This window comes from Rhinolophus sinicus, chromosome 14 (genome assembly GCF_057876585.1).
Source record: "Rhinolophus sinicus isolate RSI-liver-muscle chromosome 14, RSI-T2T, whole genome shotgun sequence".
NCBI lineage: Eukaryota > Metazoa > Chordata > Mammalia > Chiroptera > Rhinolophidae > Rhinolophus > Rhinolophus sinicus.
Window position 1 is genome coordinate 139,335,544 of NC_142514.1, and position 16,781 is coordinate 139,352,324.

The window sequence follows — 16,781 nt, forward strand, 5'->3', positions numbered from 1 at the left end:
TTTCACATGGAGACCTTCTCTCGCTCTCCACCAGTTTAAGACCCTCCCGTGGAGCTCTCAGTATGAATTCATGATTTCACGCCCGTACCCCGCTCATACACACACAGGTGGACAGATAGAGAAAGAAAGAGAGCCGTGTGCCTCTGCGTGTGTTAGTATATGTACGTGTATTTTCTAGTCCTCTGAGAGCAATGATCCCCCAGTCATGAAAAGCATACTAGCACCTAGATCTTGGTTTCTAACTTCTACTATCCAATAAAAGAAGCCAGGACTCCTCAGAGGAAAAGTTGCTTCTAGGGCTGGGGCAGGAAAAATACAAATTGAGCCTGGAGCATCATGTGGTGCCAGAAAGTAAAGACACGCTCAGAAAAATGATTGGCGCATGTCGAAAAGATGTAAGGAACTCCCAACGGCCAAAGCTGGGACAATCTGAGCACCAAAATAAAGGTAGAATTGGGTTGTGAACCATAGAATAAGTAAATATCCATAAGCCCATAATGATATAAATAAATATTAAAATACATAAATCAGTGAAGGAGAAGGAACAGCTCTTTCTTACAGTAGAATTCCAGTTAATAAACGTAGAAGGAATGAGGAAATAGAAAAATCACTATTAAAACATCACAATAACAGTTTTTATAGGCAAAATACTTTTATGGATGATGCATCAGTCAGGATTCTCCAGAGAAATAGAACCAATAGGAGATATATACAGAGGTTGCCCAAAAAATGTATATACATTTTAAGAATGGAAAACTATTAACATTGTAATACTCAATATATACAGATAACAAAAGATGAATACAAGTCACATTTGACTTCTGCAATTACAAGAGGTGCTCAAAGTGGTTACCATCAGCGTCCAGACACTTCTGATTACGGTGAACTACTGCTTGAGCAATGTTGATCAAAGTGTCCACTTGTATACATTTTTCGGCACCCCCGCCCCCCCACACACACACATGCGCACGAAGGTCTGACAATTAAGTTTGAGAACTCATCCTAGAAAAAGTGCTCCATACCTCATTGCTAAATATCACTATGGTCACCTTCGAAGTACTCCCCTTGGGAAGCTGTGCACCGATGCCAGCACCTAGTGAACCCTTCAAAGCTACTTTGGAACTCTTTCTGGAATGGCCTTTGGAGCTGTCATCATATTACCCTTGATGTCCTGAATGTCATCAAAATGTCTTCCTTTCAATATTTCCTTTTTCTTCGGGTGAAGAAAGAAGTCACTGGGGGCCAGATAAGGTGAGTAGGGAGGGTGTTCCAATACAGTGATTTGCTTACTGGCTAAAAACTCCCTCACAGACAGTGCTGTGTGAGCTGATGCATTGTCGTGATGCAAGAGCCATGAATTGTTGGCGAAAAGTTCAGGTCATCTAAGTTTTTCACGCAGCCTTTTCAGCACTTCCAAATAGTTAACTTGGTTAACTGTTTGTCCAGTTGGTACAAATTTATAATGAATAACCCCTCTGATATCAAAAAAGGTTAGCAACATCGTTGCAACAAGTTCGCGACCTTAATTGTCAGACCTCCCATGGTGTGTGTGTGTGTGTGTGTGTGTGTGTGTGTGTGCGCGCATGTGTGTGCACATACATACATATATATGTATATATCTTACTAGTTCTGTTTCCATATACATACGAGTATATATGTATACATATATATGTATATATACACACACACACATATATACATACATACATCCACACACATATACAGAGGGTGCCAAAAAAAAGTATATACATATTAACAAAGAAAAAAGCTATATTAAAATTATGCTGATGGTAACCACTTTTAGCACCTCTTATAATTACAGAAGTCAAACGTGACTTGTATTCATCTTGTTATCTATCTATATTGAGTATTATAATTTTAATTCAGTTTTTCCTTTTCTTAAAATGTGCATACATTTTTTGGCACCGTTTATATATTACGTATTTCAAGGAATTGACTTATACAATGATGGGGGCTAGCAAGTCTGAGATCTATAGGGCAGGCAGGCTAAAACGTGGGGAAGAGCTGATGCTGCAGTCTTACCGCAAAATTCTTTTTCCTCTGGGAAACCTCAACTTTGCTTCTAAGGTCTTTCAGCTGATTGGGTGAGGCCCGTGCACGTTACCAAGGATGGTCTCCTTTTCTTAAAATCAACTGATGATGGGTATTGGCCACATCTACAAAATACCTTTTATAGCAACACCTAGATTAGTATTTGATTCCATAACTACTTATTCGTACTATAGCCTAGCCAAGTTGATGCATAAAATTAACCATCACAGATGCTAGAATTAATGGGTCAAAGTGTGATGAGAAACAGGATATTTGCATAGTCTCAAGTTATTATTAATTACAAAGGGAAAAATAGTAACTTCTCAGTACAGAAACTAGTCCGACACCATCTTCCTAGAGTGATCAAGCTTCACCCATAATAAGATACACTAACATTGTTACCTCTGATGTGATGTGCGGACAAGGGCACAGCACCACTTCTGTGGTAGTTTTGCCAAAGTGCAAAGCATTAATCTAATTATGGGAAAGCATCAAACAAATTTAAATTAAGGGACATTTTACAAAATAATTGGTACTTTTCAAAAGTGTCAAGATCACACAAGAAAGAAAAAAGAAAGACTGAAGAACTGTCACAGATTGGAGGAAACTAAGGAGACAGGACAACGAAATGAAATATGAGATCCTGGATTGGATCCTAGAACAGGAAGAGGACATTAGTGAGAAAACGCAAAATTCAAAGAAGGTTGCAGATTAGTTACTAATATTATACCAGTGTTAATTTCTTGGTTTCAATCATTGTATTATAATTATATAAGATGTTAACATCTTAGGGGAACTGGATGAAAGGTGTATAAGAACTCAGTACTGTTTTTGCAACTTTTCTGGAAGTCTAAAATTACCTCAGCATGAAAAATCATGGCGTGGGGCGGGGGGGGGGTGGGGGGGGGAACCTTCCCATGGATACTCTTCCTGCTAAAAGCCTACCCCATGAAAACCCAAGCTCCTTCTTCCGGTTGTCCCGGCCTTTTCGGACCTGACTCTGCTGACCTCCCAGCTTTGTCTCTCTTCCCTCATGCTCATCTCCTGACACGCCCTATGCCTTCCTTCCTGCCTGTGTTGGGGGCTGTCAGGGCTATTGGGAGAGGACAAAGGACCATGCCCCAGAGGGGGGCAGCCTGGGGAAATGCAGTGCCTGGACTGTCAGGCCCCGAGGAGGAGCGGGAACTCGCTCACATCAGACGTAGGGCAGGCGCTGCATCCTAGAAGCAGAGTGGATAGCAGTGGTCAGGTGAGCCAGGGCAAAGCCCCTGGCAGGGGTAGTGGGTTGTGCTGGCGGGGAGCCCGTGGTGAGAGGCACCAAGCTGGTTTCCACAGCTCTGTGCTCTTCTGCCTGTGTGGTCCCAGTCTTTCAGACCTCTGCGCCCCTGGGCTCTTCCCTCTGCCCAGGCTTCCTGGGTTTTCCATTTCCACCCAGTCAACTTCCAACTTCCTAGATCTAGCTCATGCCCTCGGCTCCCGCTCTCTGGGCTTCCACAGCACTCCTTACATTACTGAGCCCCTTGGACTCAGGGCATGCATCTTTAGCATCTCCATAGCCTCAGCTCCCAGCACAAAGGAGATGCTCAGGAAGGGTCTGCATGTATGATTGAGGGCGGGAGCTGTGGCTCAGGGTTCCTTCAGCCATTCATGCAGCAGCACTCACAGTATGGTAAGCTCTGTGCAGGCCTTGGAAATATTGACATGAATGAATCAAAGTCTGTGCCCTGTGGAGCTCCCACTCTAGAGGGCAAGAAAGACAATAAACAAGTGAACGAATAAAATAATTACAGATTGCAATGAATACCTTGCGGTGAAAAACTGCCGATGGAGAGAACAGATTCTAGAATGTTATGATTTTTGTTAGGTGAGTTTACTACTGTGTTTCCCTGAAAATAAGACCTAATTGGAAAATAAGCCCTAGCATGATTTTTCAGGATGCCATCACCTGAACATAAGCCCTAATGCATCTTTTGGAGCAAAAATTAATATAAGACCTGGTCTTACTTTCGGGGAAACATGGTAGTTAACCTCATGTTCTTCTTTCTACTTATATACATTTTCTAGTTTCTTTCTACAGTGAACTGGTATTATTGGTGTGTTTTTTAAATGACAACTGTCCTGTCATTTTCTTATCCTGAGCTCCTGGTGCAATCTTTCCCCTCTAATGATGGGATCCAGGGTAAGGTCTGGGAAGATGGAGCCCCTTGAGCTGATGTCACACATTGAACTTGACCCGAGAGATGACAAATGGGGGAGTAACCAGCTGGCACAGGAAAGAATGATCAGCTCCGCTGAGGGGAGTTAGGAAAGGCTTCGCAGTACAGAAAATACTGATCTGGACTCTTGAAGAACAATTAGAGTTTAGAGGCAAAAATGTAGAGGAAGGAATTAGGCAAGTCATTCCACCTCTTCGAGTCTTAGCCTTTTCATCTGTGAAATGGGGGCAGTAACATGTCCTAACTGGAGTTGGGGGCCGGTTAATTGAGATATGTATGTAGACACCTCCTCTCCTCTGCCCCCCGCTGCCAGCAGCAGCACAGTGTCTGGTGCATATTAGGTAATGAAGAGCTAGTTTTAGTTTTAGCATTACAGATAATACTAGTATTAAAGCACTAGTTGTGGCTTTGAACAAGTTTTGCTCACTGTTCTGATCTTCTCTATAGGCCGAGGACACTGGTTAGTGGCTCGGAAAAGTAACCTCAAGAAGAAGCCCAAGGGTATGGTTGAGGTACCAGCAAAAGATCAGGAAAGCCAGAAGAAGATTTCTTTTGAGGTCAGAGGGAAGAAAGGGTCTCAATTGGAAAACCAAGTGGACACTCCTGGACACGTGCTGGACCGGGCTTTTCTGGTGAGAGGAAATGCATCCTGGAATGGCTGGCAGCATTCGCCGATGGCTGTCCTGGCTGCTCAGCTCTGGTACAGCTGCCCCCAACCCACCCCAAACTATTAGAGTGATCTTGGTGAATTGAGTACAGCCAAGACGATAAAGGGACCCAAAGCTTTCTTTACGCATCAGGCTTTCTTTACATCCACCTTGTGAGATAGGTATTATCCCTATTATGTTTTTACCATTGTGTGCATGGGAAAACTGAGACCCTGAGGGTTAATTTGCCTTGGCCAAGGTCCCATGGATAGTAATTAGAACTCTAGCCTACTGACTCGAAAGCCTGTGCCTTTACATTATATCAGGTAAAAATCCTTAACTGAGTTGGGGAGGCAAAGGAGTAAGTCAGGGGGAACAGTAAACTGAAAATCCCATTCCAGCACCTAGTATAGTGTACAGATTCCTGTGCTGCTCTGGGGAGATCTCTCTGGGGGGGGGGGTTGGGGAGCTCCCACACTCCACAATCTTTGTCCTGTGGGTGCAGTGTCTGGCTGAAGGCCTGGGGAGCTGACCAGATATGTTACCCAGTGCCTGGGGCAGGCTTTCCACAAAGGACTGGAGTAGCTATGTTGGATTCTACACAGGTAATTCACATCTTCTCTGTGCAATGTCTCATTGGCTCTGCAAAGAAAGACACATTTTGTAAGCCAATATTAAGGTGCAGTCCAGTTATCATAGCTCCCTATGAAGAACTCTCTGGCAACCTGCTTTGTTCCCAGGCTCAGTTATGGTTCCCAAGAGATGGATTTCTGCACAGATCAGATGTGAAAGGAAAGCTTTGAGGAGGCAGCTGGTGTCATCTCAAGTGGTGAGGTGTAAGCTTTTTGCCGTCTTGTGGAACTCCTTTCAGGATTATGTCCACTTCTCACTGGGCGTGAGGAGGACTGAAACAACAGAACTGAAAAGGGGCAGAAACACTCCCCATCGAGGTCTTCTTTTCCCCTTTGTTTCCAGCAACATATACAGTCTACATTCATTGAGATGGCTTGTTAGCCGTGTTGCCACTTTGGATAGCAGAAGCAACAAGAGTTTTTCAGAATAATGGGATACCTACCCACCTTTTGGACAGTTCCCCTTTCACTGGCACCTCATATTGACCTGCTGCACCAATCCCCTTAACTCCAAGTCCCAAAATGTACCTCTTTTCTAGTGTTTGCTGTACTGGCTCTATATTGGCACTGTTTTCTACTCAGTCACCAAGCCGATAACCCAGGATTATCCTGGCCTCTCCCTCACCACCCCTACTCCCACCATTACCAAGCTCTGGCACTTTTATTGAATAGTTGTCAAATCTGTATTCTTTTCCTCATCTCTACTACCACCACCCTAATCTGAGCTGCCATAATCTTTTATGGGACTACTTCAGTAACTTCCTACCTAGTTTAAACCAACTAGGATGCTTCTATTTCACATGAAAAAGAAGACAGAAGTATCGTTATTCCGAGGTAGGTTAATTTACTGGTATAACGTCTTCCAAGGCCCAGGTTTCTCCATCCTTCTGCTCTTATATCCTTAGCATGTTAACTTGTCATCTTGGGCTCATGACCTTCATGATTCCAGGACAGCTACAGCAACTCTGGTCATCACATATAACGGATAACATCCAAAGGTAGAAAAGGGATTGTCATTGTCTTATGTCTATTTTTAAACCTAAGAAAAAGCTTCCCAGAACTAACTTCTTACCCCTGGCAGCTGGTGTTTCATTGGCCAGACGTAGATCACATGTCCCAACGGGTAGGGGAATGTGACCTCCATGATTGGATTAGACAAGTCAAGACTTATCGCTTGGAGCTAGGACTTAAGGACATATCTACTCAGAGAAATGTAGGTAACACTGGGGTTCTTTCACAAGGAGAAGTAGAGCAGTGGCTCTAGGGAAGGTAATTGACTGTGTCTTGTATATGGTCTCCCCCCTTCCACTCGTCTTCTCCTTCCTGTATCAGATGTAGCCGCTTTTATGAAATTGCTATTGGCTCCCTGCCAATAAACCTCTGAAAGTTCCTATTGACTGTAGTATAAAATCCACACTCCTTTACGGAGGCAACATGGACCCAAAGGATCTAATGACTGTCTCCCTAGCCTTATCTTGTTTTCCATCCTCTCTAAAGGACCTTCCCTTTCCTTGCCTTGAAAGCTTTCATAACCCCTGCCACCCACTTTCATGGAACCAACTCCTACTTAGCTCTTAGGTCTCAGCTGAGACTTCCTCAAATATTTTCTCACTTCTAGACTGGGGTTATTGTCTCCCATAGCGTCTTGAATTTCTCCTTTAAAATATTTATCATATTATAAACACTTGCTTGCTACTTGGCTTTCATGCAATTGTAAGTTCTATGAAGGCGTGGACTATTCCTGCCTTTTCTTCATTATCTTTCCAATGCCTAGGTCCATGTCTAAACATAATAGATACCATAAATACATGATGAAAGGAAAAAAAAAGAATGAGATTTGGTTAAACAGAAACAGAAGCTCCAAAGCTAAGATTTTCTTCCAACTTTTTAATTATAAGGGGTAACATATAAAAAGAGCACAGAGTTTAGTGATGACAAATCTGGATTCAAATCAGAGAATTGTCACTTACTGGCTATAGGACCCAGGCAAGGCACATGATCTCTCTCAGCCTCTTTTTCCTCATTTAAAAAGGGAGATAATCATACTTATGTCAAGGGGCTTAGTTAAAATTAGAATTTTGTTGCTATATTTAGCATAATACATGACCCACATAAAGTAGTGCTTAGTAAATATTTGGTGAATGAATGGATGAATGAACGAGTGAACAAATTATGGCAAATGTAGGAGATTAGTAAAGCCCCAGAAATACCGATTTTTCAAGAGGCAGATAGAGGAAGTGGGGCCATAGAAGGAACAGAGAACATGGAATCCGCCTAAGAACCCCGTAAAGTCCATGGGACTGTCCCCATCTCACAGGTGAGGAACTGAGAGGGCAGCTCGGTAACTCCACAGCCCATGCTCTTTCCACTGGACCAGGCAGCCCGCCTGCTTTCACAGGCAGTCACTGGCTGTCTTGGCCAATGATATAAACCTTGTTGGGGCCTTGAGAGCTGACCCTCTGCACTGTGTTCCAGCTCAAGCACCACTGCGTGAAGAAGCCGTCGGACCTGTGCAGCGTTAACGTGAGCGGGCTGAAACTCTCCAAGGTGAGGCGGCCGGCGGGTGCGATGGGCGAGCCGGACTTCAGGTGGCTCCTGGCTCTTTGTCCATGGGACTTCCACATTCCCTTGGGAATGGGAAGCGGGTCACAAGGGAGTGGGAGGGTCAGACAAGGACCCATTGGGTGGGAACAACATTTAGACACAATCTTTTGCTCTAAATTTGGTTTTACCAGTGTCCCCTGTGAGGTACATGAAAGGAAATAGCTTATGGAGATGGGTTTGAATGTGCCGTAGAATTTTGTTGGAGTATGATTTATGGTGTGACAGTTCCCATCAAAAAGCCTACAGGAGAAATTTCTGTCAGGTTTCATTGCCAGAAGTGGTCATGGTTCTCCCAAGAGGCTGGTTTGTTCTTACTCTGTGACTCACGTCATGAGACGTGTTTATCTCTTTGCGTTGGCTAACAGGAAGCTCAGAGCCAAATTTGTGACCTACCATCAGCTAATGTATATATAGGATATTACGACATATATTTCTGATTTGTAGGCCTTCCATGGATATGAAGCGAGATTGCTTATATAACGATCCGGCAATGAAAATGAATGAACTAGAGCTAAAAGTATTGACATCAATAAATCTCAAAAGAGCTATGTGTATTGACACATGGAAATCTCAAAAAATAGTGTTGAGTGAGAAAGGCAGGTTGCAGAATGATATCTATAGTATGATTTCATTTAATGTATAGTTTTAAAACAGGTAAACAATACTATAGAGAGTGCCAAAAAAATGTATACACATTTTAAGAAAGGAAAAAACTGTATTTAAAATTATGCCAACGGTAACCACTTTGAGCACCTCTTATAATTGCAGAAGTCAAACGTGACTTGTATTCATCTTTTCTTATTGGCATATATTGAGTATTACAATTTTAATACAGTTTTCCCCTTCCTTAGAATGTGTATACATTTTTTGGCACCCTCTGTATATATGGCTTATGGATACATATATATGTAATAAAGTATAAAACAGGTGTGGGAATGATAATCACCAATTCAGGATCGCTGTTGTCTGTAGGAGAAAGGGAAAAAAAGAATGCAATTGGGGAGGGACATATTGAGGGTGGGGGTCACTCTGAAACGTTCTATTTCTTTAAAGAAATTTGAAGCAAAGACAGAAAAGTATTCAGACTTAATAAAGCTGGATAAGGGTTACATGGGTCTTCAGGGCACCATTCACTATACTTTTCTGAACATTCTTTCGAAATGCCTTCCCACAGGCTAAGGAAAAAGACTTCAAGCATTTTCATTGCGTGATTTACATCAATGCCTCAGAAAACCTGCTGCCTCTAGGTGAGCTCTTTTTCTTCCTGAAGACTGTCTTCTGCCTCTTGGCCAGCACAGCCAGTTGTTCGTGTTAGAACTTGCCTGTCAGCCCATCCACGACTGGCCACGTATCTCTTTTATGGAGCGTAATACGCTGGGTGCTGGAGTACACACAGACCTGGATTTTAGCCCAGAGTGGACACCACCTACTTAGAACATTTCTCTGTGAGCTGTTGCTTCTCTGTTTGTAAATGTAGATAATTCCCTTCGTTTTTTTTCCTCCCCAAGGCAGGATGTCTGGTAGGCTGAGGTGAGGTAGGCATAGAACGTTTTTTAAGCCCTAAGAGCTCCCATTGGAGCATAAAGCCTTCTTGTTTATCAGCAAATCCACAGCGACCCCTGCTGGGTGTCAGGACTGTATGAACGCTTGGCTTATAGAAATGAATGTGTCCGGGTCCTATTCTGGTGAGTCATAGTTTGGTGGGAGTCACGGGCTCAGACACGGTTACAGCAGAATACAGTAAGTGCAGTCAGTGATAGAAGCCATCAGAAAATGCTACACAAGCATATAAGTGGGTCATCAACTCAGTCCAGAGTGTCAGGAGAAACTTGAGAGAAGAGAACCTAAGCTGAGACCTAAAAAATGAATAGGAGAGACGCAGGCATTAGAAAGTAAGGAGGCCCATTTCAGGTTGACAGAGCAGATGTGGGAGGCAGTGCCCAGTCAGGGTCCCTGAAGAGGCTTGGTATGTTTGCAAGGGATACAGGCAGGAGAGAATGGGGACTAGAAAGGTTGGCAGGGACTAGGTTATCAAGGGCCTGAGTGACTTGGGCTCAATCCCGCAGGCAAAGAGAGCCTTGGAAGGCTTTTAAATAGAGAGGCTCAGCGGTGGCTGTGATGAGGGTGAATCATACGAGAAGACAGAGGCCAGGAAATCTGGGAGACGGTTTTCTTTTTCCAGAGAGAAGGGGTGAAGCCTGAGCCAGGCCGTGGCAATAGGGGTGAAGGGAATACAGAGCGAGAGACTTAGGAGAAGACAGGAACAACAGGACTCGGTGACTAATGGGCATGTGGAGAGGGAGGAACCAAGGTTATTTACTGAGACAGAGAGCACTAGGGGAGAGGCAGGTTCGGGGAGGAACAGAGTGAGTTCATTTTGAATCCACTGAGTGTGAGGGGTGTTTTAAAAGAAGCATGTGATGAAGTCCCTGACCTTGAGGAAACAGTGTGGTCTGTCAGGAACATGGACTTGCAATACAAAAGCCAACAGGCATATGAAAAGATGTGCAACCTTGCTAATCATTAAAACAGCATTAAAATACTATTTTCTACCTATCAAATATGGGCAAAAATGAGGACTGATGACAGCTGGCATTGGTAGGGAAATGGATACTCTCGTATTCAGCTGGCAGAAGTGTAATAAATTAGTGCAACATCTCCGGAAGGCAATTTCACATTGTCTCTTAAAATAGTCATTGCCTTTCATCTAGTTGCTCCACTTCTAGGAATGTATTCTACAGAAACACACTTGTACAAGGATATTCATTGGAAACATCCTAAAAGGTCCACCAAGCAGTCTTTTTATTAGTCTCTCCCGACCGTGCCGATGCACAAGCCCTTCACAGGCTACACTTGGCACCAGGTTCACTTAGAAGGCCCTCAGGAATTCCACACAGTATGCCAGCCCCACGGCATCTGCTTTCCTCTTTCCTGAAGTCCTCATAGCTTTTCATGTAGCAGTCCATGCAGACACCTGTGAGCCATTCTCTGTGGCCCCCAGCTTGGGTCCAAGACAACGAGACTCTCACTGGGTGAATGCGGCAGCCACTCTGGCTTAGAAACCTCCTTCTCTACAGGAGCAAATAGCCATTGTAACACTCCATAGACTTAGCCCCTGGAGTCCCTGCAAAGCACATGTCCAACTATAGGAGGCATCACACAGGGAAGCCCAGAGTTACGGTGCCTCCTTCACATGTTTCTTGCTCACTTATAGTTTCTCCGAGCCCTGTTGTGATTTACTGATCTGGGGTCATTTTTACCCCAGCAATGTTGCCTAGTAACACAGTTACCATACCATTGCTTGCAGGTTAGCAGAGGAGCGGGCTGGGCAGTTAATCCAACGCCCAGTTATCATGCAGAAGTGGGCAAGTGTTTTTATCTTGTATCCAGAGAGCCTAAAAGCTATTAATAGGGGAATGGTTAAATGAACTAGAGTATGTCTATACTATAGAACATAATTCAGACATTATCCAGCACAATATGTTTTGAGATGGTGTTAAGGGGAAAAAAAAGCAGGTTACAGTACAATGTGAATGGTACGATTCCATTTTTATAAAAAGAAGCACATGTGTGTTTCAGTACACACATAAGAAAAAGTCTGGAGTATATATGTTACTTTCAGTAGTTATCTCTGGATGTTGAGATTAAATGGAACGGTTAGTTTTCAGTGTTATTTTTTGTGGCATGTTTTACTTTTATAAGAAATTATTTTTATTATATTTTATTATACATTTTTAAATGGGCTTTGGAGTTAGACAGACGTAGGTTCAGTTCTCGGCCCTTCCACTTACCATCAATTCCATTTCTAGCAAATCACTTAGCCTAGCTGAGCCTGCAATCCTCAGCAGTAGAATGGAAGTCGTAATCCTTATCTTTTAGGGTTGTTAGAGGTTTAGAGGCTATGGATATAAAGCACCTTACACGGTGCCTTGCCTAACCCACTCGGGAGCCCAGTAAATGACCACTGTTAATATCTTTTAAGTCTTTCACAAGCTACAGGTTCTCTCTTTCTCCTCCCCCTATAGAGGCATTTAACACGTTTCCAGCCTTAAAGGAACTGGAGCTCGCATTTAACGGCATCAAAACAGTCTATGTGAAATACGGAGACTTTAAGTTCTTGGAAGTAAGTTGGAGGTAGGGAGTTTTGGGTGCCCACCTGTTTTCCTGTTAGGAATGGATGTAGGGGTCTCTCTCTTCTGCTTACAACTATTGGGAAGGGGCTGTCTGGGCCTTTACCATAGGGCCAGACCCTTGCTTCAGGGCAGCCCTCTGGGGTAGGGTGGTTTTGGTGGCGGTGGCAGCGGTGGCAAATAGATGAGAATATATTATACCCATGGCCATGGTGCATGGTTGTGGAAAATAAATGCCAAAGAAGTCTGTGAAGAAAAGTGAATTTCAACAGAGTACTATAGGAAGGAGAGTTTAAAGGGCGATCTGAGTCCAGTGGGGGTTCAAGAGCCATGGAGGTTAAGTGCTAGGCACAGCAGATTGGACCAGCTGAACTAGAGAATTATGGACTGATTCCATCCTGATCTAACTGGGCCCGATTGGGTCCAGTGGGCTTGGATAAGGCAGGCTACAGGCCTAGTCCAGAGGCCCAGAGATGAGTATGAGATAAAATAGGGCTCCTATGAGTTCTGTAGCCTACACAGCTGTTCTCCAAACCCCCGCTTCAAAAATACAGAAAAATCTGTTTGTATTCTCGGCTTTCTCCTAAGTTAAATTTCCCAGAGTCATGGATTTTTCTATGTATGTTCTCATACTTCGAGTTATTCACCTCTTCCACTTCCATGAAAACTTTAGTACTACTTTTCAGAAAGAAACAGAGCTTTTGTAACTACCTGAGAGTCTATATGATTGGAGAGTAGAGAACAAAGCTGGAGCAAGATGTGGGGCTGGGCATGGGGCCAGGCTCACTCACTGCTTGACCGACTCTTCCCCACATGTTGGCCTTATAGTAGAAGTGCTTCCGATTCAAACCTCAGCAAAATGTCTGCCTGTCATGAATCTTGGGGTTGACCCCAAGGAGGTGGTCACTTAAATTATTTACTCTGCAAACATCAGTGGTCAGCCATTCTTCACAAAAGCCTCACTTGGTATTGCCAGAGAGAAAGTTGATGTCTTTTATATGCCAAAGTTTTAAAAACTTTTAACTGCTTGGGATGGCAATCTTCGTGAAAACAGAGTATACATTTTTGCATTCTTAGAGCATGCTACACTGAATGTGATGGTACCTGCTCTCCGTGGTTTCAAGTTATATTGAGGATAACAGGGATTTCTGTAATTTGCAACAGGAGTCGTCCTCATACTTGCGCAGAAAGCATAGCTCCTGAAAGTCCAGTAAAACCGAAAGAGTAAATTTACAACTGATGCAATGTTGTGCTATGTTAGAAACATTTTGTACCAGATGTTAGTATAGATAGTGGGAAACAGGTTCCAGATGCTCTAGAGATACAGGGAGCCACTACCCTGACCACAAGGTCTGGGAGCTTCTGATGAACTTCCTTTTATTCGTTATTTTACTTTTTAAAAAGTAGTTATTGAGCTCCTGTGTGTCGTGCGTGCCAGGTGTCTTGACTTCCTCACCCCTACCATTTCAAACCCGTATTTTAAGCGCCAGTGGGCCGTGGGGAGGAGACATGACGACAGGCTCAGCCCCCACAGCCGACTAGCTTGGATCTACTGCTTCCTGATGATTGACTTCTTGGAGTCCCTACTTCATCGTTTGATAGCTTCTGATGAAGATTATTTATCCAGGAAACCCAGCCTTACCCAAGGGAATTTATAAAGCAGACCAAAGTCACAATGCAGAATATAAATGAGAAGAGCAAATATCTTGGCCAATCATTTGTTTTCACCTCTCTGTGATTTGCAAGAACTCTCTCTAAGAAAAATAATAAACCTGTCAAATGTCCTGAGCATGCAGCTCACGGTAATGACTACTTTGATGTGGGATAAAACGTGATGTGACTCCGCAGATACAGTAGCCAGGTTTGGAATCTACTGCCCTTGTTTGCCAGAAAGGCTGCCAGAGTAGAATTCTTCAGGAGTCAATTTAGAAGAACTTAACTTTGCCATGATTTGACTCCCTGCAACCAGGTCTGAAAAAGGGTCCGCTGGAGCCCTGCCCTGAGAGTCTGGAGACCTCATTTCTAGTCTTGATGCTGCCACTACTGTGGCATACCTTCTTGGCCAAATAACTCACCCTCTCTGGGACTTAAGTTCCCCCGCTGTCAATTCTGGGCCCACTGTGAAATTCTGTGACCTGCGATTCTAAGGCTATTCATTTCTTTGAGCTGCCCTTAATTCTATGGAAAGCAAATTTGTACCTAACATTAAATAGCCAAAGCAGCTAGAACAAGGGTCAGCAAACTTTTTCTGCAGGTGGCCAGACAGAAAATATTTTAGGCTTTGCGGTCCATATGGTCATATCTAGTCAACTCTGCTGTTGTAGAAGGAAAGCAGCCACAGACGATACATAAACAAATGAGCAGGGCTGTGTTCCCGTAAAACGTCACATAATTTTCACATAATGTTATTCTTCTATTGATTTTTTTCAACCATTTAAAAATGTGAAAATCATTCTTAGCTCATAGGCCAAACCAAATAGGCAGCAGGTTGGATTTGGCTCACAGGCCTTAGTTTGCCAACCCCTGAGCTAGAACATGGGTGAAACAGCTCAGTATGGTTTGAACGGAGAGTGAGACACAGTAGAGTGTCGTGATAGATGAGCCAGGAGAGGTCACAGAAGAGAGACCGTGGAGAGCCTTGAAGCCTTGCTAAGGAATTTGAACCTTATCCTCTGGATAATAGGGTTTGGAGCTGAGGAGTAGTTGGGTCAGAACTGTATTTTAGAAAAACCTCTATGGCCGCTCTATGAAAAATTGGTTGGAGGGAACAAGTATGAGAGATGTTAAGGAGGTAAAATCCATTGTCTGTTGACTGCCCACATGTGGGTATGAGGGAGAGAATTTTCCCCACCTTCCTTACCTGTGCTTAGCCAAGCTAGCTTTCCAGGTCTTCCTCCTTGAAGGCTTCTCTCTTTGCCCCTGCCAAGTGGGATCACCCCTTCGTGTGAAATCTCAAAACTTGGAATTTGCTGCTGGCGTCATGAACCTGGCACTCGTTAGGTGCTTGGCACCTGTCATGGCCTGTCCAGTCTTATCACACTCTCTCTTATGACATGCACTCTAGGGAGTGATAGCCAGACCATTTGCAGTTCTAGGAACGAGAAAGGCTGCCTCCTGCCTCCTGGCTTCTGTCCATGCCACGTGCTACACTGCATGCCTTTTTGTTCTTAACAAAATACCAACCAGTCTCTGAGGACAGCTTAAGCTCTGTGCAGCCCACTTGGACCTGGTGGAGCTGACCATTCCTTCCTTGTGCCCCCATTTGGTCTGTGCTCAGACATCGCTGCCAGTAGCATTGCTCCTTAACAGACACATATATGTATCTAGCTGCCCGGCTAGGCTGTGAACTGTCAGAAGGCAGGACTGGTTCAAAGTCTGCCTTCAGTATAGGGGCCTTGAATGCAGGGATGGCGGCGAGGAGGATGACAGCCAACAGCAAACATTTCCTAGTACCACATGCCATGCTTAAGATAAAGGCTTTCCCTACACAGTTCCTCATAAGAGCCCATTATTATTTCCACTTTATAGATAAGGAAGCTCAGGTTAGGTAATTTGCCCAAGATCACACAATTAGCCAGGTCTACCGAGCCCATTGATTCATTACTACAGTGGAGTCAGACCAAACCTGGTCCTCTGGCCTGTGATGACCCGCAGTCAGTTGTACGGATACTTGTACCTAGACAAAGTCTGACTATGTAACACTTAAGTGGTCGACCACAGACCTTGCTCCTGCACCAGCTGGTAAGGCGCTGATACCAGCCCCATCCAACAGGCTTCAAAGGGTGTTGTAGGTGGAGGGAAGCAGACGTGTACATAAGAGCTAAAGTGAATGTCTAGAGAGGCTCAGAAGAGAGAGAACAAAGACTGGGCTGACATCATTTATCCCAATTGCCTTGGTCTTTGAGAGAAACTCGGTTTCCTGACTGGCCCCCTGACCCCAGTCAACTATCTCATTAATCTAGGTGGTCATTTAGAAGGTGGTGGATGATGGGGTGACAGTTTGGGGCATTGTCCTCATAAGCCAGTTCATTTCAGCTGATTTTCTTTTTTTATGTGTACCTACTAGCCAGGTCCTAAGCTAGGTTATAAGATACAGAGATATAGCGGCATGGCCCTTGCCCTCAGAGAGTTTGTGGTCTAGTCCACCGCTATGTGCAGGACTCTGTAGGCCCATCCGTGTATCAATATTCCTGTTCCTCAGACACCTGTCCAGCTTCTGCAGATACCAGGCCGACTCTGAGAAAGACCCCCAGAGCAGTGTAGATAAAGCATCTCAAAGTCAGTGGAGGAAGAGATTCCATCTGGCTGGAGAATTAGGAAAGGTTTTATAAGGAGGCAGCTTTTGAGCTGGTCTTTTGGGGCTTGGATTGAGAAACATGGAGAAAGGGCATTTCTGGTTGACTGAAAAGCTCCAGCAAAGATCAGGGTGAGACAAGGAATGGGGAGGAGTCACCTTGGCCAGCACCCAAGGATGAACAAAGGTTTGCAGTGGGAGCTAAG

The 16,781-nt window shown here is 44.1% G+C and overlaps 1 protein-coding gene across 7 annotated transcripts in view; it reads left to right on the forward strand.

The window, feature by feature from the left end:
* Positions 1-16,781, forward strand: part of XRRA1 (X-ray radiation resistance associated 1) — a 52,946-nt gene that overhangs the window by 6,271 nt on the left and 29,894 nt on the right. For 4 of the 7 annotated variants that reach the window (XR_016018742.1, XM_019744366.3, XM_074335766.2 and 1 more), the window contains 4 exons: positions 4,716-4,900; positions 8,023-8,094; positions 9,326-9,398; positions 12,177-12,274. Coding sequence is in view for 3 of the 7 variants with exons in the window: in XM_019744366.3 (XP_019599925.3) it covers positions 4,716-4,900; positions 8,023-8,094; positions 9,326-9,398; positions 12,177-12,274 (428 nt within the window). In the remaining 4 variants the exon portion in view is untranslated. The other 3 variants (XM_088791565.1, XM_074335768.2, XM_088791564.1) reach the window with 3 other exon arrangements.